This window comes from Melitaea cinxia, chromosome 7 (genome assembly GCF_905220565.1).
Source record: "Melitaea cinxia chromosome 7, ilMelCinx1.1, whole genome shotgun sequence".
Lineage (NCBI taxonomy): Eukaryota > Metazoa > Arthropoda > Insecta > Lepidoptera > Nymphalidae > Melitaea > Melitaea cinxia.
The window spans coordinates 544,077-570,943 of NC_059400.1; the positions used below are offsets into that span (position 1 = coordinate 544,077).

At 38.2% G+C, this 26,867-nt stretch overlaps 1 protein-coding gene across 1 annotated transcript in view; it reads left to right on the plus strand.

Moving 5' to 3' along the window:
* Positions 1-6,385, plus strand: part of LOC123655063 (neurexin-4) — a 36,474-nt gene extending 30,089 nt beyond the window's left edge. The window contains exons 19-25 of the mRNA XM_045590901.1: positions 2,267-2,407; positions 2,810-2,989; positions 3,501-3,634; positions 4,680-4,890; positions 5,456-5,590; positions 6,017-6,029; positions 6,149-6,385. Of these exons, the coding sequence (XP_045446857.1) occupies positions 2,267-2,407; positions 2,810-2,989; positions 3,501-3,634; positions 4,680-4,890; positions 5,456-5,590; positions 6,017-6,029; positions 6,149-6,278 (944 nt within the window). The 3' untranslated portion in view covers positions 6,279-6,385. The remainder of the gene's footprint in view (positions 1-2,266; positions 2,408-2,809; positions 2,990-3,500; positions 3,635-4,679; positions 4,891-5,455; positions 5,591-6,016; positions 6,030-6,148) is intronic.
* Positions 6,386-26,867: the final 20,482 nt, after the last annotated feature.

Below are 26,867 nucleotides of genomic sequence, written 5' to 3' on the forward strand. Positions count from 1 at the left end.
CCGCGCCGTGGACCTGCGCGCGCACGCCGCCAGAGGTGTGTGTGTGTGTGTGTGTGTGTGTGCACGCCGCGCTCGACCGCAAGGACGGCTTCGTGGGCTGCGTGCGCGCGCTGCTGCTCAACGGCCGCGCCGTGGACCTGCGCGCGCACGCCGCCAGAGGTGTGTGTGTGTGTGTGTGTGTGTGTGTGTGCACGCCGCGCTCGACCGCAAGGACGGCTTCGTGGGCTGCGTGCGCGCGCTGCTGCTCAACGGCCGCGCCGTGGACCTGCGCGCGCACGCCGCCAGAGGTGTGTGTGTGTGTGTGTGTGTGTGTGCACGCCGCGCTCGACCGCAAGGACGGCTTCGTGGGCTGCGTGCGCGCGCTGCTGCTCAACGGCCGCGCCGTGGACCTGCGCGCGCACGCCGCCAGAGGTGTGTGTGTGTGTGTGTGTGTGTGTGTGCGTGCACGCCGCGCTCGACCGCAAGGACGGCTTCGTGGGCTGCGTGCGCGCGCTGCTGCTCAACGGCCGCGCCGTGGACCTGCGCGCGCACGCCGCCAGAGGTGTGTGTGTGTGTGTGTGTGTGTGTGCACGCCGCGCTCGACCGCAAGGACGGCTTCGTGGGCTGCGTGCGCGCGCTGCTGCTCAACGGCCGCGCCGTGGACCTGCGCGCGCACGCCGCCAGAGGTGTGTGTGTGTGTGTGTGTGTGTGCACGCCGCGCGCGACCGCAAGGACGGCTTCGTGGGCTGCGTGCGCGCGCTGCTGCTCAACGGCCGCGCCGTGGACCTGCGCGCGCACGCCGCCAGAGGTGTGTGTGTGTGTGTGTGTGTGTGTGCACGCCGCGCTCGACCGCAAGGACGGCTTCGTGGGCTGCGTGCGCGCGCTGCTGCTCAACGGCCGCGCCGTGGACCTGCGCGCGCACGCCGCCAGAGGTGTGTGTGTGTGTGTGTGTGTGTGTGCGTGCACGCCGCGCTCGACCGCAAGGACGGCTTCGTGGGCTGCGTGCGCGCGCTGCTGCTCAACGGCCGCGCCGTGGACCTGCGCGCGCACGCCGCCAGAGGTGTGTGTGTGTGTGTGTGTGTGTGTGCACGCCGCGCTCGACCGCAAGGACGGCTTCGTGGGCTGCGTGCGCGCGCTGCTGCTCAACGGCCGCGCCGTGGACCTGCGCGCGCACGCCGCCAGAGGTGTGTGTGTGTGTGTGTGTGTGTGTGCACGCCGCGCTCGACCGCAAGGACGGCTTCGTGGGCTGCGTGCGCGCGCTGCTGCTCAACGGCCGCGCCGTGGACCTGCGCGCGCACGCCGCCAGAGGTGTGTGTGTGTGTGTGTGTGTGTGTGCACGCCGCGCTCGACCGCAAGGACGGCTTCGTGGGCTGCGTGCGCGCGCTGCTGCTCAACGGCCGCGCCGTGGACCTGCGCGCGCACGCCGCCAGAGGTGTGTGTGTGTGTGTGTGTGTGTGCACGCCGCGCTCGACCGCAAGGACGGCTTCGTGGGCTGCGTGCGCGCGCTGCTGCTCAACGGCCGCGCCGTGGACCTGCGCGCGCACGCCGCCAGAGGTGTGTGTGTGTGTGTGTGTGTGTGTGCACGCCGCGCTCGACCGCAAGGACGGCTTCGTGGGCTGCGTGCGCGCGCTGCTGCTCAACGGCCGCGCCGTGGACCTGCGCGCGCACGCCGCCAGAGGTGTGTGTGTGTGTGTGTGTGTGTGTGCACGCCGCGCTCGACCGCAAGGACGGCTTCGTGGGCTGCGTGCGCGCGCTGCTGCTCAACGGCCGCGCCGTGGACCTGCGCGCGCACGCCGCCAGAGGTGTGTGTGTGTGTGTGTGTGTGTGTGCACGCCGCGCTCGACCGCAAGGACGGCTTCGTGGGCTGCGTGCGCGCGCTGCTGCTCAACGGCCGCGCCGTGGACCTGCGCGCGCACGCCGCCAGAGGTGTGTGTGTGTGTGTGTGTGTGTGTGCACGCCGCGCTCGACCGCAAGGACGGCTTCGTGGGCTGCGTGCGCGCGCTGCTGCTCAACGGCCGCGCCGTGGACCTGCGCGCGCACGCCGCCAGAGGTGTGTGTGTGTGTGCACGTGCGCGCGCTGCTGCTCAACGGCCGCGCCGTGGACCTGCGCGCGCACGCCGCCAGAGGTGTGTGTGTGTGTGTGTGCACGTGCGCGCGCTGCTGCTCAACGGCCGATTATATATATTATACTATAGAAGATTATATATATTATACTATAAAAAATTGAAGATTTTTATTTTTATCGTGCTGTAAATACGTGAGAGAGTAAGAGGCGGGTGTGTGACAGGCGTGTACGGCGTGACGGCGGGCTGCGTGGGCAAGTGCGAGTCGTCGCCCTGCCTCAACAACGGCACGTGCCTGGAGCGCTACGACGGCTACTCGTGCGACTGCCGCTGGACGGCCTTCAAGGGGCCCATCTGTGCCGACGGTACCGCACTCCTTTGTTGTTGTGTTGACCATATCGAAAACTTAATGGATTTCTCTTTTTCTCTTTGAAACAGCTTTCTCGGATTTGACCGCGGTTTTTTTTTATGCCCTACGTTTCGGATACTCGTGGAGGACTCCCGTCACCATGGTTGTTGTAAAGTATCCGAAACGTCAGGCATGGAAAAAAATTGATAGATTGTCTGACGTTTGTTGTGATGCTTTGGTTTACGGGAGTTTTGTTGCCTATAATTTATAGTAGTAATAATCTCGTAATTCAATTGAGAAATAGTTGAATTTTGATTTCCAACAGGTTAAGATATATTAAAATAATGTTCCAAATATTTTTATCATTCTTTTTTTACTTTAGACCCTAAATAAAATCATAAAAAAATATTCATAACAGAAATCGGTGTCAATCTTCGTCCAAACTCAATGGTCAAGTACGATTTCCTGGGCTCATGGCGTTCGACCATTAACGAGAAGATCCGCGTGGGCTTCACCACCACCAACCCCAAGGGTTTCCTGCTGGGATTCTACTCAAACATTTCAGGAGAATACCTAACTCTTATGGTGTCTAATTCTGGTAAGTTTTGATTATTATAAAATAACTGTAGAACTTGTCACCGCCATTTTTCCCGTATATTCATCAATTTTTGGATAAAATGGCTATTTTTTCCGTTTATACATCCTTTTTTTTTGTAAATTTCTTTTACACAAACAATCCCGTGACAAAAAACATCAAAAAGAAAAAAAAAAAAAAAATAATAATAATAGGACGTTCAAACAGGCTTTCTGATATACATTTTGTTTAATAATGTTCCACCACAAACTCGAACTAGCTTAATGCTTTGCTCTTTTTAGTTTCAAATTCATCTAGTTTTCTTGAGTTATAAGATCACCAACAACCGATATATTACTTTTATATAAAAGGTTAGTTTGTGCCCCACTGTTTGGATTTAGCCTTATACCTTATTTTTTTTTTGCAGAACTTAAAATTTTCCTTTACCGAAAGAAATGAGTTTTAATCTTTTCTTAGCAAAATCGATAAAAGTCGTATGATATATGTTGAACGTTCGTAATCTTTTGTATTCCAGGACATCTTCGAGTTGTGTTCGACTTTGGCTTTGAGAGGCAGGAGATAATCTTCCAAGGAAAACATTTCGGTCTCGGGCAGTACCACGATGTACGTCTGTCTAGAAAGAACGGCGGCGCTACTATGGTTCTACAGGTGAGTCGCTGAGCTCAAGATTGGGTTTTAAGTTTAGAAGATGTTTTTTTTAGATGTTTTATTTCTTAAATACTTGTTAATAATAATAATATTTTATTTTACATTTTTGTTAGTTACATTTTTTCGCAAACTAAGCTAATTTCAACAATTGTGATAAAACAAATTATACCAAATCTAAATCAATCAAAGAACACTAAAATCAAAATAAATATACTAAAATTAAAATTAAACCCAAAATTAAAATGATCATCAAATTCAATACTAAAATTCAATCAATATTACAATAATTAAAATTAAAAATTAAAATAAATACTAAAATTCAAAACTACAATAATTAAAATTAAAAAAAAAAAATCAATGCTAAAATTCAATCAAAACTGGAATTGAAATCAGAAACGAAACAAAAATCAGAAAAACAGAAATCAAAATTAAAATTAAATGTCAGATACAATAATTCTCCACTCACTCCACCGTGCCTCGGAGAGCACGTTAAGCCGTCGGTCCCGGTTGTTATCATGTACACCTGATAGCGATCGTTACGCATAGTGGAGCAGCGTGGTGGATTAAGCTCTGATCCTTCTCCTACATGGAGAAAGAGGCCTGTGCCCAGTGGTGGGATATTACAGGCTGAAGCGTACAATAATTCTTAACAACTATATGTAGTAAAAAAAAGTAAAAGCTATCAAATTTTATTTATTTATGCTTCCCTCGCAGCTACGTGTGCCCCATCCAATAGTAGTAGTGCTTTATTATTGAAAAGACTATTCAATTCCTCCTCACACTTACAGTCACAGTCCTCCCGTGACCATGGTTGCTGTAAAGTTTCCGAAAGGTCGGGAATCAAAAAAGTTAATAAGCCGCGATAAAATCCGAAAAAGTTGTTTCATTTAAATTATGGTTTAATGTATATTTCATTTAGTTGAAGTTTCACAATCTCAGTTTTAGTTAAGAGTCATTTACGAGTATATTTAAGCTGTAACACGTGCGTTTGAAATCATGACGTCGCGATATATCATTGTCTTAAGTTTGTACACGTACGCTACAGGTGGACAACTACGAGACTCAAGAGTACCACTTCAACGTCCGCGAGTCCGCCGACGCGCAGTTCAACAACATCCAGTACTTGTACGTGGGCCGCAACGAGACCATGAACGAGGGCTTCGCGGGCTGCGTCAGTCGCGTCGAGTTCGACGACATCTACCCGCTCAAGCTGCTGTTCCAGCAGGACCCGCCGCCCAACGTGCGCGCCATCGGGGGTGAGCTCCGCCCATCTAGCGTAGCGTAGCGTAGCGTAGAGTAGCGTGGCATAGAGTAGAGTAGCGTAGAGTAGCCTAGAGTAGCGTAGCGTAGAGTAGCGTAGCGTAGAGTAGCGTAGCGTAGAGTAGCGTAGCGTAGAGTAGCGTAGCGTAGAGTAGCGTAGCGTAGAGTAGCGTAGCGTAGAGTAGCGTAGCGTAGAGTAGCGTAGCGTAGAGTAGCGTAGCGTAGAGTAGCGTAGCGTAGAGTAACGTAGCGTAGAGTAACGTAGCGTAGAGTAGTGTAGCGTAGAGTAGAGTAGCGTAGCGTAGAGTAGCGTAGCGTAGAGTAGAGTAGCGTAGCGTAGAGTAGTGTAGCGTAGAGTAGCGTAGCGTAGAGTAGCGTAGCGTAGAGTAGCGTAGCGTAGAGTAGCGTAGTGTAGAGTGGCGTAGAGTAGCGTAGCGACCACAGAGCTGGGAACAGACAGTCTCGAGTTCGACGACATCGACACTAGTATTAAGTATTAAGCCTTTGGTACAGATGACCGTGTGTGTCTGTTATAGATATATATTTATTTATTTTCCACAGGCTCTTTGCACGAAGACTTTTGTGGTGTTGAGCCATTCACGCATCCGCCTGAGCCGACAGAGACGAGACCGCCACCCCCGGCCGACCTTGCCTCAGATCTGGATTTCCACCGCACCGATGAGGCCATCCTTGGCAGTGAGATTACTACTTTAAGACACCTACCCCACGCCGCAACCGTACACTGCTCCATTAAATTACTGCTGTATAAGACTACTTTACAACACTATTCTACAACATTACCGTACGGCACTGCCAACCTACTACACATCACTACTCTACAACACTACCGTATGGCAATGCCAACCTACTACACATCACTACTCTACAACACTACCGTACGGCACTGCCAACCTACTACACATCACTACTCTACAACACTACCGCACGGTACTGCCAACCTACTACACATCACTACTCCACAACACTACTCTGCATCCACTTTCCAACTCTCCACTACTCGTCAAACCACTACCCTTTAATGCTATCATACACTGTAATCTGAAATTAATAATTCATTTTGATAAACGTGACTGATATCACTCATAAAATGCTCTATTTCAGCATTTCACGAGTAGTATTGATTCAAAATATTTTGCAGCGAAATGTTTGTATTACCCAAGTCAGTTCAATTTTGATACTTGCATATCATATTAATATATACATGTAGCGATTCGGAAGTTTTAGTTGCTAAAGTGTGCCCCCCCCAGCGGTGCTGGCGTTCATCTTCCTGCTGCTGCTCGTGGTGGCCGTGGTGCTGGTGCGCGCGCTGTCGCGCCACAAGGGCGAGTACCTCACGCAGGTAATTTATTTTCGGAGTGATTAGTGCTGTTGGCCCCATCAGCCTCGACAGCGTTACCGGGTGCTGAGACCCAGCCATGAAAGAAAAATAATTTATTTATTTATTCATTAACAAAAACTTAAAACTAACATTACAGTAACCCAATGCGTTAGTTAAGTTTATCACAACAAATAACATTAAATTTAACAAACAATTTAGACAATTCAATAAAAACAAAATAATCAAAAAATATAAAATAATCAATGAACAATCAATAAATAATCACACTTAAAAAATTCATAAAATTCATAAAAAACAAACATAATAATAATACAAATTATTACATTTATATTAATAAAATTAAAATCAATGTCAATATGTAACATTAAATTCATCGATTAATTAAAACAATTTAATAAAATCAATAAAAAGATAATAATAATTTTACGTCTAATTAATCATATAATTAAATCTAAAAAAAAAAAAACAATAAGGAGTCCCTTAGAAGGGATCCGGATATCCGGTCGTTCTGATCCGGTCGTTCCGTTCCCGCAGGAGGAGCGCGGCGCGGCGGGCGCGGCGGACCAGGACGCGGCCGCGCTGGCCGCCGCCACCGGGCCCAAGGTCACCAAGCGCCGCGAGTTCTTCATCTAGCTCGCACCACTGCACCACTGCACCACCGCACCACTGCACCACTGCACCACTGCACCACCGCATCACTGCATCACTACACCACTGCATCACTGCATCACCCGGATCTTCCATTTACGCTGTACACTTATATATATATATATATATATATATATATATATATATATATATATATATGTATAATATACGATGTGGTTATGTGGTGCACGATTCGCTAAACATACAGATAACGTATTTATTTTATGTCTCGACATTCTTTTTTACTTTCACTAAAACCGCCGTAGTTCCTCGACGGTTATAAGCAGACTACATTAGTTCATCGAAAATATATTCATTTAAAGATGAAATAATACTTAATATTACAAAGTGAAACCACAAAATTTTTGCCTCTGAGAATTATTTGATGAAAATTCACACATTTCTATATAAGTTAGAGACACGCTTTAGATCTTTTATAATTGAGTACTCTTACAAGTATCTCCCATAAGGTGCCATGTGGCTACTTTTGTACTTCTAATGAAATCACTTAGAATTTTTCTCACGTTTTTCCTAATTGACATTAACCACGCTTAGATTTTCTATCGACTTATAGTTTGATCTGATTTTTAAGAAGTAAATTTTCTGCCCTAACTTAACAATTCTCATAACATAAGCTATTGACAAATCCTTCAGGGAGCCAAAGTAAAAGAAGAAGAAGTAATTTTAGGTATAATTTTTATACTTGAAAACCTACTTAATATTTGTTATTTAAATATTAGATTGCACACTGCAATATATACATGTGTGTCGTTAAAGAATTGTTGCAATATTTTTATTATATATATTTTTTTTTATTAATATGCACAATTTATTAATTTGAAAAAATTAATTTGTTCTTCTAAGTTGTATGAATGTCAGAAAACAATCCATGAAATTATAATTATAAAAATAAATGAAATTATGTATGCTCTTGCTAAACACATATTTCATAATATACGTATGATTACTAACGCCTAATGAGAGCATAATATTAGCATTATTACTTTAATAATGACATTAAATTAGATAACTTGAAACAGAAGGAAAATAAAATTATAAGTCAGTAACAAACTATGAGTCGATAGGGAGTCTGCGAGGAATCTAAATCACTGCTATAAATAAATTTAATTTTTAATTTAGAAGTAAGAAATAAACGCACTTTGAGAAGCACACGAGAAATTAGTGTTCAATTTTTGTAGACATTTTTATGTATTTTATTACAATCTGTATAATTTTGAAAATGAGAATCTCGTTCCCTTGATGCTGAAATGAATATTATTTTGTAATTAGATTAATTTTTTGTAACCTTTTATTTTTTACAATTTGTTGACTGATTTCTAACAATACAATTATGTGACTAACTTAATTTTATTATGTATAAGTTTACATGACGATGAAATTAAATAAGATATTTATGACTTTTTATTCTACGGGACTTGCAGCGATTGTCACTGAAACTATACGATATTTCGGTGACTGCAAGCCGTAGTCACGGGTGACTCACCCGAAAATGACAATCGTAAATTACCTTTAATGATATATATAATATATAATTTGTAGGACGCAAGCCTAGCTAATATATATATTTCGAACAATATGCGCGTCTGTTATTCCCGGTAATCACATATACTGACACGTCGTACAGTGTCATATGCAGTAATACTTAATATATACGTTGTAAAATATTGAAGTATTTTTTTATAAATTGTAATATCTCATGAAATGAAATACAAATTAGTTCTAAGGTAGCTTAAGCTTCATCGTAACTGAATCTCTTTTCTCCTTTTTTTATTTTCAATAAGTAGTTTTGAGTTTTTAGTTTTCCGTCCAAAATTGTGTATTTTTTTATGTATATTTTTGATTTGTGTTCGTTCGGTATATAGTCTATTCGATTCTCGATTAAGTCGTAATGTGTAGTTAAGTAGGGATTTGTTTAACGAATGTAGCTGTGGCACAGGTTTCTATCGAAACGATACAAGATTGTACTGAGATTAGAATTATTGTGGATGAGAATCTGTACACAAAAAAATAGCGTTTCCATATGAACATGTATTAAAATATAATATAATTTGTGGTTAAGAAAAATACACGTAAGGTAAATTGTCAAATATGTGAGTGTCACTGGCGCGTCAGAACTGGCATGACGAGGGCGTAATAATACAATTGTGCTAATACAGCGCGCTACCGTGGCAACACTGGCGTGCCATCGACATTGACATTTATAGAAAACTGTATGCAATTGCCTTTATGCTTAAATCAAATATACTATAAATAAAAGAGGCCTAGCGGAAGGGTTGCCATTTCGTTATAGTAAGATAAAAATCACTAAATCAATCGTTATTTTAATAGACTATAGATTTGGCAATTTTTTTCGTTGAGTGCTTTAATAATGAGTATAAGTGCCACAGTATGAAGTCCGCACTGAATGTGAGGAGGGCGCGGTTGTCCAGTGCGGGCGCGGCGAGCGAGCCTCACAGCCGCGACGCCAGTGCGCTGGACTAGAGGTTTTATTTTAGTACTACCGAGATCACGGAATACATTTTTCAAAATACTTGCTGGTGTTTCATTTTTTGTCCTCATTTAGTTTTATAGTAGGCTTCGTTCACAACTATTAATTGTTTCATTCCCTTTCCCAAGGAAAGTGTAGCTTATAATGAGAATCAAAGTTCGACAAGTTTCATGCCTCGTGTTAGAGTTGTTTCGGCGTGATCCGTCGCCAAGATACATACAGACAGGTGAAAATAAAAAATAAATATTGAAACATCTTTGATGTGCAGAAGGCCTATTATAATTTTATAATATACATAAATATCTTATAAGAACTAATTTATACTTCTTAGTATAAAGTATAAATATAATTATGAAGCATGCAACGGTTGTTTTAACATACTAGTAGTGGTGATAAGAATTGTTAATAATTTGTTTTTTTTTGTGTTCATATATGTAGAACTAGGTCGGCAAACAAGCGCACGACTCGTCTGATGATAAGCGATTACCGTAGCCTATAGACGTTTACAACACCAGAAGCATCGCAAGCGCGTTGCTGACCCTATCCCCCCCCCCAGGAGTATTATTATTAAGTAATAATAAAAATCATGGCGGCTAGTTCGCCGGGTTAGCCAGTTAGTTATAATGCGTTCAATTGGCGTTCGGAATTAATGTTTCGGGTTTCTTATAGAACAGATACGTACAGTCCTTTGAACTGATAATCAGCTTGACACGGGCTTGCTGATGAACGCTACGACTTCATAATTGTGTACTCTTATAACTGAGGTGACTAGTTGTTGTGTAACTGACACAACTAGTACATTGCTATTGAAAAAATCGTGCTTAAGAGCCATTTCACAATTTTACGCTCTGCAAGTTTAGGTAAATTTGGTCGCATCGCGCGAGTCGTACGAGCCGCGCGATCTTTGTGCTAGTACGTATAGTGTGACAACCAAAAGACCATCGTGATCATTTTCTGATGTATAATAAAAATTATAACTATGGTATAAAATGTTTTTTACATAATTAATTTGTTAAAAATTTCAAGTATGTTATATAACAACAGTCAATAAATTTAAAATAAAATTAAAAAAATCAATTTTATGAAACAATTTTTTTAAATTGATTTAGTTTTTTCAGTTTACGAATGAATCTAATATTTACGATATGAATAAAAAAGCATTTAATGACATCGACACCGACAAACATATTAATTAACAAATAACAAGACAAACAGATTGAAATGCCTATTTGTATTGATAGTGTGAGAAAAGAAAATTAAATTATACATTTGTTTACAGAAATTATTATTATATTATTTTACAGTCATTTTCGTAATATGTTTATTTTATTTATATTTTATTATGAAAGTATCAAATGCGTTTTATCCGCTATAATAACAGGCGCTTGGCGCGTGTGAGCGAAAGAGACGGCTGCGCAGAATTTGGCGTGGACCTTACCTCTAAGAGCGCTAGCGCTCGACTGATTTACCGGGCTTGATGCGTGGCAATATATACTATCTTTTTATTATTTAATATAAAATGTATTAAAAATAATTACATCTTTTAATTATTTTTTTTGTATTCCTTAATGATGTAAGTTTACTTTGATGAAGATAGTTCGTTAAAATTTCTTAGTTTTCTAAGAGAAATATCGCTTTTAAAATTGTACTTATTTGGAAAATATTCGTAACTTTAAATTTTTTTTATCGTTTAATAGAGATACAAATGGAATAAAAATCTATGATAGTGGACAACAAAATTATATTCCACATATTATGATATTTTTTTAAAATGGTTTCAACGTAGAGGTTATTGAAAAGTAGGACTTCAAAGAATACATTGCGACCGTTTACCCAGGGAGGAGGCTGATGAAAAGGTTAATAATTTTATACACATAATATAAATCAAAATTCTGATCTGACTATGGACTACAACAAAGGTTGCTCTATTATATTTCAAGAATATAAATTACATTATTGCATCCAACACTGAGATTAACGACGTCAAAATATTACAATTTCGCGGATTGTTACCGATTTTTGTGAAATGGCTCTTAACATTATAAGGGTTCTTTTGTTTGATTTGTTTCGTGATCTGAATTCTATCAGGGAAGTTTTTTATTCTCGAAAAGTTTCTATAAAAAGTTAACAATAAGAACACTCAAAAGATCGAAGTGAAAAACAAACGGCAAGGACGCCACCTGTCCCAGTGACCCAGCTCTGGAGTTGAGGTGGCGAGAGCGCGCGCGTGCTCGATGGGCACATATCGTTCCCTTAACGACCACTTGCACTCGATACTGGCTAGGGTTGACGAGGAGTCGATATGTTACATTGTAAATCGATATGTTTTAAAGTCAAACTTCCTTACGCACGCTTGACTCGGGGAGTAAGCTGGTGAATGCGTGACGAGACCGTTACGAAAAGTGGGATTGGGTGATCCGAACGGAAGTTGAGAGGGAGATATATGTTAGTGAAGATAGAAAGAGAGAGTGTTTCGTTTCGTAAGTTTTACTTCAGTCTTGTGGTTTCAAGCAGTCGTTTTTCTGTATTTAAAATTTGTCAAATTTTAGATATCCTAAAAAGTAAATATACCTGAACCGACATTCATTAGTTCATTAGTTTTTGTTTTAAAATTTATCCCCAATAGGGAAAGGCAAAGGACTATAATCCATACAGCCTAGTCTAAATTTATAAGTTTCGTTCTGATATATCAAAAGGCCGGAGCCAAGTCTGAAGTAACTTTATTGTTCTTCTGATTCGATGACTGGTAAAGTAAGGCCGAAGCCAAGTCTGTAATTTCATCTTAGTTCATTAGAATTTACAGCTGTCATTTATGTCAAAATTACACGCATGGTTCTGCCAATGTCGAATCTTTGTATTTCGAACTATTAACTAGATTTCGTAGATTAGAAATAAATAATTGTCATAGAGTAAAATAAATAAGTGAAGTCATTTTATAACACCCGTTTCTCGTATAGTAAACAGAAGGTTATATAAATATAGGTTAATCACAATCTATGTGTTTACAGGAAGCCATTCCGAAAATATGTACCTACTTAAAATTATGTCTAGGGCTATTAAAGAATTATAAATCGAATTACTATCTTCTTACATAAACAAAACATTAAACTTTATTAATATGTAGATATAATATTTTTAACCGACTTCAAAAAAAAGGAGGAGGTTATTTAATTCGACCGTAAATATATATACCTACCGTATATATACCGACCGTATTTTATGTATGTTCTGGGATAACTTCGTCGTTTATGAGCCGATTTTGATAACTCTTTTTTTGTTGAAAAGAAGATATCCCTAGTTTGGTACCATGATAAGGAAACCAGGATCTGATGAAGGGATCCCAGAGAAATCGAGGGAAACTCTCGAAAATCTGGATAACTTTTTACTGGGTGTACCGATTTTAATGATTTTTAATTTAATCGAAAGCCGATGTTTATCATGTGGTCACATTTAAATTTTATCGAGATCTGATTACAACTTTTGGAGTAATCTTTGATAATGCGTATTGACTTGACTATTTTTTCATCTACCTGTGTTGTATTACTTGTCGATATAATTGAAGCCGGTTTTTTTTTTCGTTTGACTGCAAACACAATTATTGCATATTTACTTGATACATAAATCAATAAGACGTTGAATAGTTAAAGTGTCCAACATTTTTGTGGCATTGACAATAAAAATAGATGTTAAAGTAAACAAACGGAACACAATTTGGGGCAACCCTAACCGTCACTTTCTCACGTAAAAGAGCCTGATGCCGGCAGTCAGCGCTTTGCAAACGGGTTAAGAGCTCAGGTGCTTAGCAGCGATTGTGTCTAAACGGCCCCCGAGTCGATACGATGACAGTTTTGAGAGCGAAACGAGGAGGTCGGGGGAGAAGCGTCTTGGTATTATCTAATTGTTTGGAAATGGTTTTACAGTTTAACGAAATCATTCTAATAGTTTTGAGGGTTTTCTTAGCGGTGTATTTGTTATAAGTATTTTTGTTTATGCTTATGTGCTGGAAAAGCTATACTGGAAATTTTTAATCCGAAAGTTATTGAAAGATTTTCATTATAAAAGTTTAGGTCCAAAGTTATGAAATAAATAAATAAATAATCGCCTCACACTCAACGGCCCCACTAGGATTTAATCCTGTGTCGGGGGTCGAGAAACACACACAATACACAAGCAAACACGACAAACATCTGAATAATCTATACAAATGTTTGCAATACGCGGGATCGAACCCGCAACCGCCAGCGCAACAGCTATAAGCCAGTGCTCTGAACGTAGCGCTGAAGCGTCGTCTATAATCGTCGTAATTGCTGTCAAAACCAACTCACCAAGCCACCACCACTCACCATCTCTCATAACTTAGTTAGTTGTTGGTTGGTTTGTTTCTTGTACATATGTACTTACAGATTTTAATAATAACATATATTGTAAAGTTTTACATTTTTTACGTAGAATTATTACGACCTTACTGAGGACTAATAATTATTTACATAGATTGCTTTACTTCAGCTTTAAAACTGAGGAAGGGTTCGTAAGCGCCAGCAACCACGGTTAAGTTCACCGCTCCAGAGGGCACTGTGGTGGTAAAAAGTAATACAACGTAGGGGAACACCGGGCAAGACGGGGTGGTGGGCAAGACGGGGCATCAGGCTTTTCAGGTAATTTAAATTGATCAATCTCATTCGCTCTGCCATCTCGCTACTAGCCGCCACGACAGCTCTTAGTCACACGAGTACTAACACGGTGGCTATTCATTTGTTTTAGTTATCGTCGAAAAGTAGATTTAGTTTGTTCGTATTAAAATTTCTTATATATACGTTTCGTAGTACATGAAACTTGTATTTAGTGAATTTTAAGTGGCACCTCAGTAAATCCTATATACAGTACATTGCAGTAACAGGTAATAACTTGTTTTGTTATGAAACATTATTCAATTTTTTTTTGTTTGAATATTAATGTTGAAACGAATTAACGGGCAAGATGGGGTATCTGATCCATGATGATGGCGTATGGATCATGATGCATGATCCATATCTGCCCCATCTTGCCTGACACGATTTTGATTATTTATATTTTTTTATATATTGTTTTAGGATGATTTATATTTAAAAAAAGTCATATATGTTTATAAAAGAAACTCAGGAAGAGGAAAACGGTCAAGGGAAGCACTGTATAAGGCGATAGAAGTTGTTTTGAAGCGAGAAATGGGATATATGTTGGCTGAAAAAATTTTCTTAGTCCCACAAACTACATTGGAATGAAAGGTAAAAAAGGGGAAAAAAGAATGTAAAGGTACCTTTGGATACCAGTATTCTCGCAAAAAGAAGAAGAAGAGGATGGGCTTTATTAGACATAGAAATCGTTTTTTTTTAACTGTAGATACTGTGGCAGCACCTCTTACAACAACAGCAACGAGCACTGCAGCTGTTGTTACAGATCCTGCTACTTCAACAGTTGTGACAACTAGTACAACTGAAATTAACACATATTTAAATTTGAGTCCTTCCCCTAGATTTTCTTATTGGCCTAATTTAGTGCATTAGCCAGCCCAAAGCAACTATTGCCTCTTCCAGTGACCAAGAAGACATTAAAAGTGGCGAAAAAACGCGGTAAAACTACTATCATAACCTCTTCACCCTTTAAACAGAAGTTGTTAAGAGTTAAGTAAGAAGAATTTATTTAAAAAAAATGTGACAGAAAAGTTAAAAAAGTAAAACAAGGAAATCAGACAGAGAAAAAAGGGGCGAAAACAGAAAAAGGAAGAGTAACAAAACCTATTTCAAGACTAAAGCCACAAAGAAATATAATCCAAAAAAACGTATTAGACAGTCGTCTTCTGAAAAGAGTGATGTTGAAACCGAAAGCACTCCATGCCTACATTCTACAGGGTTATATTTCAGCTCCAAGAAAGGTTGGATTGCTTATTCTTCTTGTGGTAAATGGTTACATTATGGCTGCGCAGGAGTGGATGATAATGATGCCGAAGCAACATTCATTTGCGAGTTCTGCACTCCTCAATAGTCGAGAGAATGGCTATACCCCATCTTGCCCATTAGGCCCACCCCATCTTACCCGACCTATCGGGCATGATGGGGTGATATGTCATATTTTACATTTTGTTATATTATTAACAATTCTGTGGTGCTGTGTTCCTGATTTCAATTTAATATGTAAGATTGATAACTACAAGCCTGATTAAGAATAAATATGATTATGAAACCATGAACCCCTACGATTTCTGGAGCTTTAAACCTTAACTACCCCATCTTGCCCGGTGTTCCCCTACCTGTCCGAGTTACCTTAGTACTACGAGTCTCGGGAGAGATATTATTGTTAAGGTTTAACTAAATCGGTGCTTCGTCCCTTGGAGATGAAAGGGCTGACAAAATACTGTCGTTGACAAAAGTATTTAGTTGTTTTGAAGCATCAAGCTAGAACATCACTATTATTATTTTTTTTTATGTTTCACTATCTTACTGTAACTAATTAAACAGAATGCTTAAATATTTTATCAGGAGCTAAGATGGTAATATTAAGCTATCAGTAAAATATAAGGTTAAAATAACTGTGATTTTAATTTTTTAAGGAGTAGGTACGATAAGTCTTAAGGGTTTATTTATTTACACTTTTTGCACACCGACACAAAAGGTTATTTCTAAATTGAATTAAGTAAATAAAAATTATGAAGTTGCATCAGACGGTTTCTCATTTCTCGTTCACTGGGATGATTCGTAGTTTATGGACATCATACATAAGATTCTTACCATACTGTGGGCCTCATGGCCTTAGGCCGACAGTAAGATGAGAGTGTGAGAGTGTTATTTATTATATATTTTTAATGTGTAGATACCAGAATTATGGCTATAGGTACCCTATATTAAGTTTTATAACAGTTGGTCCGGCAGTAGCAAACAACCGACTGTCCTTCAAGCATTTATAATATTAGTAGCGACACGGGTAGTCATCTACAAATATTCAGTTTCAGAAAAGGTCTCAGATGTCTTTGAATTAATAATCATCAGCGTTGAAATTCGAAGCATATTGAAGTGTCCCCTATAATCAAGAACCATAATTTCGTTCAGATTACAGGGATCACGCGCTACCTACCTCGACGTGTAATTACGTACAATTTGTTTGCGGAGGTGTTTACGATCGCTATTCGCTTTGAGCAATGTAGATGATTGTTATTATTTAGTGATACGTAATGACACCGCCCACCGGGTGCGGCCTATTTATTGTGTGGTGTTAAAGTTGACAGACTGTTTTTGACATTTATATTATCAGATTTAACGATCTTTATTAGAAAATAAAACTTTGTGGGTTTAAAAATTACTTTATAAAAAAGTTTTGGATAGTAAAACGTTTCAATACGTAGGAATATGACGTAAGGTAAAGGTAACGTGGGAATCCTCCGGTAACGGGTGAAAAAAAAAACATATTATAAAGCTGAAGATTCCGATTTGAAAAATTGTTTCAGTGTTAGATAGCTCATTTATCAAGGAAGGCTATAGAATATATATTATCTCGCTAAAATATATAGTAGCGGAGCACCAATGAAGAATGTTTCAAAATCGGGATTTTTTTTTTGAGAGCTTCCGCTGTGTGCGCTGCGTAAACAGTTTATGTGCAGGTTAAAGTTAGCGTTAGCCCCAAGTAACTATTCCACGCGAACGTTGTCGCTGGCAGAAGCTAGTAGAAAAATAAAAATAGAAATTAAATAAAATAAAAGACGAGAATTCGTGCGATTATGCTAATCAATCAAATTTGTCACTGATTGTGAAATATCAAAGCTTAATTGTGTTCACATGTAATTATTGTGCCTACTATATCAAACGGTACTGTCCCCCTACTAGAGTACTTTTCGTAGGTTGCGTTCATGATTATTTTGCGAATAATTTACTTATCAATCATGTCTACAATATCAAAAATGTGCTAGAGAATGTCTAAAACTTCAACATCGTTTCCAGCTAAACGCAAGCTAATTCAACAAATTCAAACTCATTCTACCAACTTACATAAAGTAAAAACTGGCGAATTGTTTCCGAAAGTAGACATCTAAAAATCGACTGTCCACAGTTCAGTTCATGGAACTTTTCCGTAATTACCAACTTTACGATCCGCTTTAACTGCTAAGCGGTAGAAATTAGTTTCAAATTAAAATGCGTTCACCTGTCTGAGCCGATTACTTCTGACGGGACTTGTCAGGCTTCGAACGGCTTAAATTTTGTGATTGTTGCTCTCAATAGATACTAATAAATGCATAAATGAATTCTAAAAGGCTTTGTACCTTACTTTTAGATAGATTATTTGTTGTTTGATGTTAGTTGGTAGCTACTTATTTGCTAAATGATAAGTATAGTATTATAATTAGTTAACGGAATTATTTTAAAATGAATTTATTAAGCATTTTTAAATTGTATAAAAAAAAAAATCTTGACAAGAATTTCATTCTTGTTAATTTTTAGTATTATTATAGACATAGGTAAAGCTTTAGATTAGGTAAAACCGAATTTCGGGACCGTGGGGGGATGGGGGGGGAGAGGGTGGGGAACGCTACCCCTGGTACCACTGTCACACCTCGGAACCCCATGGTTATGGAGATATCCATGGTTAAAGTTTTGAGGTTAGAAGAAGAATTTCGAAAGTTAGAGGAACGCTTGGCTTCGGCGCTACGGGAAGGGCTGCCCTCCCTTCGCGCCTCCGCGGCACAAAAAAAACACTCTAGGGGTAGGGCAGACCAAGACCACGTGGATAGTGGGGTGCTCCGATTCGGTTTTGGGTATTTTTCGAATTTCTAAACCTATATTCTAGCACGCAATGTTACTAATTTTATTAGAATATTATGTCTGACGCGTTATTTTGTTTAAAAGTGTCGATTTGTCACACAATGCAAACAGTACGAGCTCAAAGGTATTATAATAGCTTTAAATTCTTCTTCTAACCTCAAAACTTTAACCATGGATATCTCCATAACCATGGGGTTTTGAGGTATGACAGTGTTACCTTGTATAGATTCCCCTACACCCTCCACCCTCCACACCCAAAAACCCCATAATTCGGTTTTTTTTTGTACGGAGCATGAGTGAGCGTGCTTTCGCACGCAAGGTCTGCACTTCCCGTAGCGCCGGAGCCAAGCGTTCCTCTAACTTTCGAAATTCTTCTTCTAACCTCAAAACTTTAACCATGGATATCTCCATAACCATGGGGTTCCGAGGTGTGACAGTGGTACCAGGGGTAGCGTTTCCCACCCTCTCCCCCCCCATCCCCCCACGGTCCCGAAATTCGGTTTTACCTAATCTAGATCTTAGCCTAGACATATTTTTAATGGGTATTGTTATAGAAATACTTGTAGAGATGTGGATAATTCTATTAATTTATTTATGACTTGAAATGTATAAATGTTTAATCTTAGGATTCGATTATTAAAAAAATAACAATTTAATATTAAATAAGTAACGTAAGGGGCTACGAACGCCTACATAAACGAAGTATCCAGGTACATTATTCATAGCAATCACAATCTCTCCGCACCAGCACACTATCGTAAAGCATTTCCCCGCGGTGTGCGAGCTCGTAGCTATAAACAGTAAACTTGAATCACTTATGTACAAGTTATTGATAACCGAAGGTGTCGCTAAGACGGCGGACGGTTGCCGCGGCACGAACGTTGCCCATCGCCGCTCCCGCGCGCGTTTAGTGATTCCTGCCGTTGATCTACCTGTATATCGATATTAAAATTATATATATTCTCAGAACTTTATCTTTTCTTTTATCACTAGTTCTATTTCTTATTATGCTGATATACATTTCTATTAACATGGTCTTTTGTAAAGTGACGTTGATTCAGGACTATTGCATGTACTATTTTCACGGTGAAATGTAGTCGTGTTTTGCAAATTCGGTATAGGATTATCCCGCTTTACATATAATATAAATAATAGTATTACGGACTGTAAGGTATATTTTTTTGACTCCATGTTTACTGAGGTAAATACAATAAAATTAGCGCTTTAGTCTTTTTATAAATAAATGTGCAGAAAGTGATGATTTTGTATTTTTTGTGTTTAAGACTAATCGGTAAAAACGTGTCAATAAAATATATACTTTTAGAACAACAAAAGATAGGTTTTAACCAAAAACACAATTTATTTATAAATGTAACATTATCGAAATTATCACATCTCTACAGCCGACACCTTGGATATATTACTCCGTGCCACCGAATCTAATCACGATCTGACGGATTAATATCTCCCGCTATCGTGTGTACCGGCCCTAACCCGGCGGCCATTACACACAATTAAACATAATTTTGCAACTACCCTCACCTCTATTACAATGAAATAAGATTTAAATTCCTTTGTTCTAGAAATAGTTTCAATTTGCGTTTTGAAGTATTGAGTGGGTGGCCCTGGGGCGACTCGGAAGATTTATTATAATACCTGAGTCTAAATTGTTGTTTAATGTTGAGACGTCAGATCAGGTACTTCGTGATCTGATAAATGGATGTTATTATCTTAATTACTATTTCGCTGGTAATTGATTTTCCAAACCGTGTTAATACCGAGGAGTTTTGGACAGGTGATTGTCAGAAGTAATCGAAGGAGGTCGATGTTGGATGGCCATATTTTACAGGAACGAAATTAAAATAAACACGATATAAGCAAATATATGATGTTGTGCTCAATTAGTTGTTGTCTTGTTCTACTCTAATACTCTGAAAACGAGATTCTGTCTTGCAAAGAGGAGAGCGTTTTGTCATGACATTTGTCTTAACGTATTTTAAAGTGTCTTTAGATTCAGAAATAAATTCCAACACGGATGACGTTTGATCAGTGTAAATTTAATTAATTTGTAATCAAGAAAAAAAGAAGTGATTTTCTAAAGTTTACAAAAAAGAAGAAAAAAACAGAAAAGTTTAATAATTTCAAGAACGTATGTATAGATTGTGAAATGTGTCATGTTTCTCCGAAAAATAAAAATGTTTTTAAGGGATAAAATGAATGCTACGCTATAATCTGATCAAAATCAAAAAATTTATACAAACAGGCCTCAAAAGAACTTTCGAATTATTTTTAAATGTACCACCTATTCAACCCAACCTACCACCGATTCGAAATGCAGATTCTACAACTCCAAGAAGCTCCGCAGTTACTCTTTTGAAAATAATACATAAACCGTGTTTTACCTAGATCTTCAGGTACAACGAAGTAACAACGTGCATACTAAAGTATACTAAGGTCATAACCCCGTGTATAACTATTCAGAAAATTATCTTAAAAGTGCGCAGACTGGAAACTTTCCCCATCTAACCATATTACTTGAAAGACGACAATAATTCCCCATAAAACAGATCCGTCTTAAAACTTATACTCATAAAAAGATTTTCGCCAACAAAAGGTGGAAATTTTTATCCGAAAAGAGGCACCTGCTTCGCGAAGTTGTGAAAAACTTCGAGAAACTTCGTCAAACTTCGCATCGGATGTTGTTATCGGCCGGAAGCGCTTTAGGCGACTTCCTGTTTTGACGGACGTTAAAAAACATATCCTAACGTAGTTTAATGCTTTTAAAAGCTCATGAAAGTTACTTCAAAGTAATTAAAATAATTATGTTTCATAAATTTATTGATTTATATTTTCCTATTTATAGTAATATTGTCTCTTAACTAATTAATGATGGTATTAAATGTATACTAATATCTATGTAAATAAAAAAAAGTCGTCGAAAATTTACGTAGATTTGCGCATAGCTTTCAAATGACAGCGACATAATTGGAGTTCTTTATTGCCAGGACGAGATTTCTATATACGGAAATTTGAAAAGAAATGAATGTTAATTGAAATAAAAATTTGACGGTCCGAAGTTTTCTAGGTCTTGGATATAACAAATGATTTATTTATACTATAATATTCTTAGTAGTTAAAATTAATGAACCAACCAGACAACTTCATATTTTATTAAGAAAAGATAAGTAACTCATTTCAAGCAAGCGAAGCCGTCGAGAACAAGTTACAACACAGTTCCAGCGTGGAATTTTCTTAAAACTTTTAGCTCCGAGTCGTCGGTTCTGGAAACTAGATATTTTTATAAAGTATGTTAACAGACTTTTCTCTTTATAGCTTTTTACTAGGTGTACCGATTTTGATGATTCTATTTATTTGAAAGCTGGAAAAGGAAAGTTTTTGAGTTACTTATCCCTAATGTTTAGTGTTTTATACTTGTCGATGTAAAATTAGGTTTTTTTTTTTAAATTGAATACTAACTCAACTATCAAAATCTGCACATAATTAACTGAGAATATGAAATATATATTTTAAACAAGAAGACTTTTTTCCATAGTTGGCCTTTTACACTTCTTGTGGTTAAGTATTAAAAATATTCGCTCGCTCGCTTCAGCCTGTAATATCTCACTGCTGGGCCCCAAATTGGAGAAGGATCAGAGCTTTCCAATGCGGATTGGCGGATATATTACCTATTATGAATGATGATCGCTATCAGGTGTACATGATAACAACCGGGCGACGGCTTAACGTGCTCTCCGAGGCACGGTGGGGACATAAGGATTGTACAAACACCCAGATCACGGTAAACATTTTTATGACCAATACAAACTAGTGCTGTCAACCATAAATAAAATAAATATTGTCAACCATTATTGCTTGGTGAGAATGTTTAAATTAAAATCACACGAAAATTTTTATGTTATTTTGAGAAAAAAATTATGAATGGACTGCATTAAGTACCTAGGATCCATGTAGTTATAGCCTTACATTATCACATTTTCTTTTCATTTTTTTTAATCAAATAAACAACGTAAAAACAAATTATTATTTTGGAGCTCAAATTCTCATTCACGATAATCATTTGCATATAATATGTTAATGATAGTATAACCTATAGTCTTCCTCAGTAAATGGGGTATTCACACAAAATAAAAATCAAATACACACAAAAGAATTTCAGTAGTTCCTGAGTAAAACATACAAACATTTCAGCTTTATAATATTAGTATAGATTTCAATTGTAAAATTATATTATGCAGCTATAACAAATAATGTATAAAAATATTTAAATAGAAACTTAAATGTGACCACATGATGAACATCGACTTTCGATTAAATTAAAATTTATCAAAATCGGTACACCCAGTAAAAAGTTATGCGGATTTTCGAGGTTTTCCCTCGATTTCTCTGGGATCCCATCGTCAGATCCTGGTTTCCTTATCATGGTACCACACTTAGGATATCTCTTTTCCAACAAAAAAAAAAGAATTATCACAATCAGTTTATAAACGACGAAGTTATCCCCGAACATACACAATATATAGGTATATATATATATATATATATACGGTCGAATTAACTTCCTCCTTTTTTGAAGTCGGTTAAAAATACATTTTCACCCATAATTTTCTTTTTCTGAAATATATAAGTTAGCACAGTTTTGAACAATATTTTCATTTTAAATCGGAAAACAATTTTTTTATGGAAAAGTAAATGAAAACAATTCACACAAAAGAATTTCAAGAATCCATTTACACCTTGAGAGCACCTCGCAGACCTGTCACATTCACTACCGCAGCCTATGACCAAGTTTATTTTAGCATCTAAAAACTCTTATTACAAAGTGTTAAGGATCAATATGCCTTAGAATAGTAGATATATTCATTTTGTATTTAATTTCCCCTTAAGAAAATGCTCGACAAGTAAATTAGAAAATCAAGGGAACCTCGTCATAATGTGTTGTTCTTAAGTATATTTTATACATACTTATTATCGTTGTAAATGACTTTATTGAGATTAAAATTACGACATTTTTTAAATTTGTATCTAACTGTTGTAGTGGTGGTGTAGTCGACTAAAATCGACGGTTTGCGGGTTTGGATTCCGTCCGGACTGGATTCGATCTGTTCTTGTGGGTTTTACCCACCGTTCCTCGAAGAGCACGTTAAGCCGTCAGTCCCAATTATTATCATAAATACCTGATAGCGATCGTTACTCATAGTAGGGAATATATCCGCCAATCCGCAGTGGAACAGTGGTGTAGATTAAGCTCCAATCTTCCTCCTACATGGGGAAAGAGGCCTATGCCCAGCAGTGGATGATACAGGATGAATCGTGATGTAAGAGATGTATATGATATTATTAATTGTAATTAAGTATGTAGCGACATCTATCTAGCGGCATACAACTAGAGAAAACTGACGTATCCTAAATCGCGCTATCAAAGTTATCAAAGTGATTGAGTATATATACAAGATCCCGACAACAACCGTTGGGCCAGTAGCCCGCCAGACATAACACCCGTCTGGTCGGAGGATCCTCTCTTTGCGATGGCGGACGAGGAACTCAACACCTTGTTTCTCACGCAACCCCACAAGTATATGTATAATTGTAAGATTATATAAGACTAGCTGTGCCCATGACTTCGTCCGCGTGGAATTTGACAAAAAGTTATTTTTCAGTTCGCAGAGTTATAAAATAAATAAATTTCTAAAATAAAAGTAGCCTAAGTTACAACTTATTAGACAAGCTACCAGTGGAAGTCACGTCGAAATCGGTCTAGCCGTTTCAGAGCTTAACCGGAACAAACCGACAGACAGACAGACAAAAATTGTAAAAAACGTTATTTTACTATATGCACCGTGTATACATCCATATGCATTAAGTAAAAAGCGGTTATTTTAATATTACAAACAGACTCTCCAATTTTATTTATTTGTATGTATGTTCTGTAGATTATGTTATTGAACTCCTATTATCTTTGATTGTAGAAATTGGTATAGTTTTATGCAATATTTAGACAGTGGACACAATCTTCCTCGAAATACAAAAAAACCTCGAACAAAGATGCTGTCAAATGTAAGTTATTTTCAAAATATTTGTACTAATTTATTTCTTGTAAAGTATATCATAATCACAAAATAATCTCATTATTTCGTTCCCTTCATAAAAAATTCAACATCATCAAATTCGCGAGGTCAGTATTACTGGCTAAGCCGACAATATCCGACCACTGCCGACATCGCCCGACAAGGTGGTGGAAAACACTTTAAAAACTTTTCCACCCGCGAATTATTAATAGGTTTTACAAAGACGTGCAAAGGGATTGACGGTTATCGATATCGATGTACTTGTATAGTCTTGGATTTTAATTAATTAATATGCTGTAAAGGTAAATATATATATTATTAATATGTAGGTATGCGTGGTGGATTAGGCTCTGATCTTTCTTCTGCATGGCGAATGAGGCCTATCTCCAGCAATGGGATATTACAGGCTGAAGTGTGATGTATACTGTTGACAATACTGCTGCCTTAATGTACGACATTTCTAAGCTTCCTGCTGTGCCCTACCTCAGATACGAGTATAATTATATCAGTTATTTAAATCTTAGTTTAACACTTTCATTTAAAGTTAGTCGCCCCGAGCCTATGGCATTTGTAACATCGCTAAAATATTGGAAATCTGAAAACAACAATCGCAATAAAATCGCAAAATCGCAAATAAAAAATAAAATTTAGTTTAAAAATTTAATAATGTGAAAATATTGCATTTGCAACATCGCTAAAATATTGGAAATCTGAAAACAACAATCGCGGTTAGTCCATTTTACATGAAAGTACTAGAAATAAAAAATAAAATTTAGTTTGTTAATAACAAGAAAATACTTAAATTAAATGTTGTGAAAATATTGCTACAGAATGTTTAAATAAAAATTATCGATATTAAATCGATAAGAAAACCACCGACCATCCCTACCCATCTAACACCTTGCAACGATGTAAAAATTAAGAAAGAGAGATTTTTTAAAAGTCAGAGGCGACTGTCGAGTTAGTGACGCCACATTAATTCTCTCTGTCGATTACTCTCAGCTCAAGTTTGCAGTCGATAAAAAACCGTACCTGCAACTTGCTCGTGATGTCAGGGTGACGTCTACTTACAGCGGAAGATTTATGTTTATTACCTTGCCAGAAGTTATCATTTCAGAAGACTTACTGCATTTTGAGATGAGAAGAAGGAAGGTTACATGGAACTGAATATTATTTTTGTATTTAGGCGTATAATGGTGAAAATCACCGCTAAATAACTTCTGTCAAGTATTGTTGTGTTCCCGTGGTGAGTAAGACCTAAGCTCCTGGGCATGGTCGAGGACATGGTCAGCATCGCGTTGGTAATGTATTACAGGCTTCCATTAGCTATGTTATCTTACCGTCAGGCGAACCGCACGCTTGTTTAACACCTTTGTTTACATGAGAAATGTTTAGATATTTAAAATGAAATTGTAGGTTTCTTTATGTCAGCAATAAAAACCAATTTTTTTTTTAATTTATAGCAATTATTAAATTATAATAATTATTAATTATTTATAATAATTAATTTATACAAAGATGAAGATGATATTCTTTTTAAGTAACAACTTGTAAGCAATTGTAGTAAGAGTCAAAAAGTTTTTTTTTTTATAAGTTGTAAAGCGCAGGTATACGGTGGAATAATATATTTTAAAGAAGTTTCTTGTCATTATAGTTTTTAAAAACCTTTTGATTGCTATAATGGTTGGTAACAATTTCAATTAAAATGTAATAAAGTTGAACATATCATTTTTAGCTACGCGTATTCGCGAACAACAATTATAAGACAGTAACAGACACGTTCCAAAATCGCTTTAATTTTGAACGTCTACAAAAACAAATATTGAAATTACCTATTGCTTAGTAAAAATTAATATTGTATTATTAATACCCACTTACAATTACACGCTCGTAAGAAATATAAACTTGCCGTGTCGGCGGCGCCTAAACACCGACGGTCGCGGGTTCGATTCCCGCTCGGAGTGGATATTTGTGTTTGTACAAATATTTATTTCCGGTCTGGTTGTTATTCCTCGTGGGTCTCCCCACGTTGGCTCGGAGAGCACGTTAAGCTGTCGCTCCCGGTTGTTATCATGTACACCTGATAGCGATCGTTACTCATAGTAGAAATATATCCGCCAATCCGCATTGGAGCAGCGTGGTGGATTAAGCTCCAATCTCCCTCCTATATGCAGCCCTGTACTATAAACCGTATGAAACGTCTCCTAATCTCTGTAAGTGTATTTAAATAAAATACAAATGTACTTATTTCTTTAATAAAACAATTACTTATCTCGGACGCTATAACCTAATTCTTTCACGATAAATTTATAAGAGAATGCAACGTATGAGACAACGCTCTGAAGCTGGAACAGTCGACAAATCAACGTCGGGCGTCGTTTACCGTCGGTTGAGTTTTCAATTTGTACTGTTTCACCGTAAGTGCAGTCTATACGCCACTGAAATGGATGTTCGAATATTCATACGAGATTTGGAGAAGGCAATTGTTTGACATTAGCGTTAAGTGTTCTTTCTTGACTGATTCAGCCCGTAACATTCCATAGCTGAGCTTATGCCAGATTCCCGTGTAGGAGAAGAGTCCGAGCTT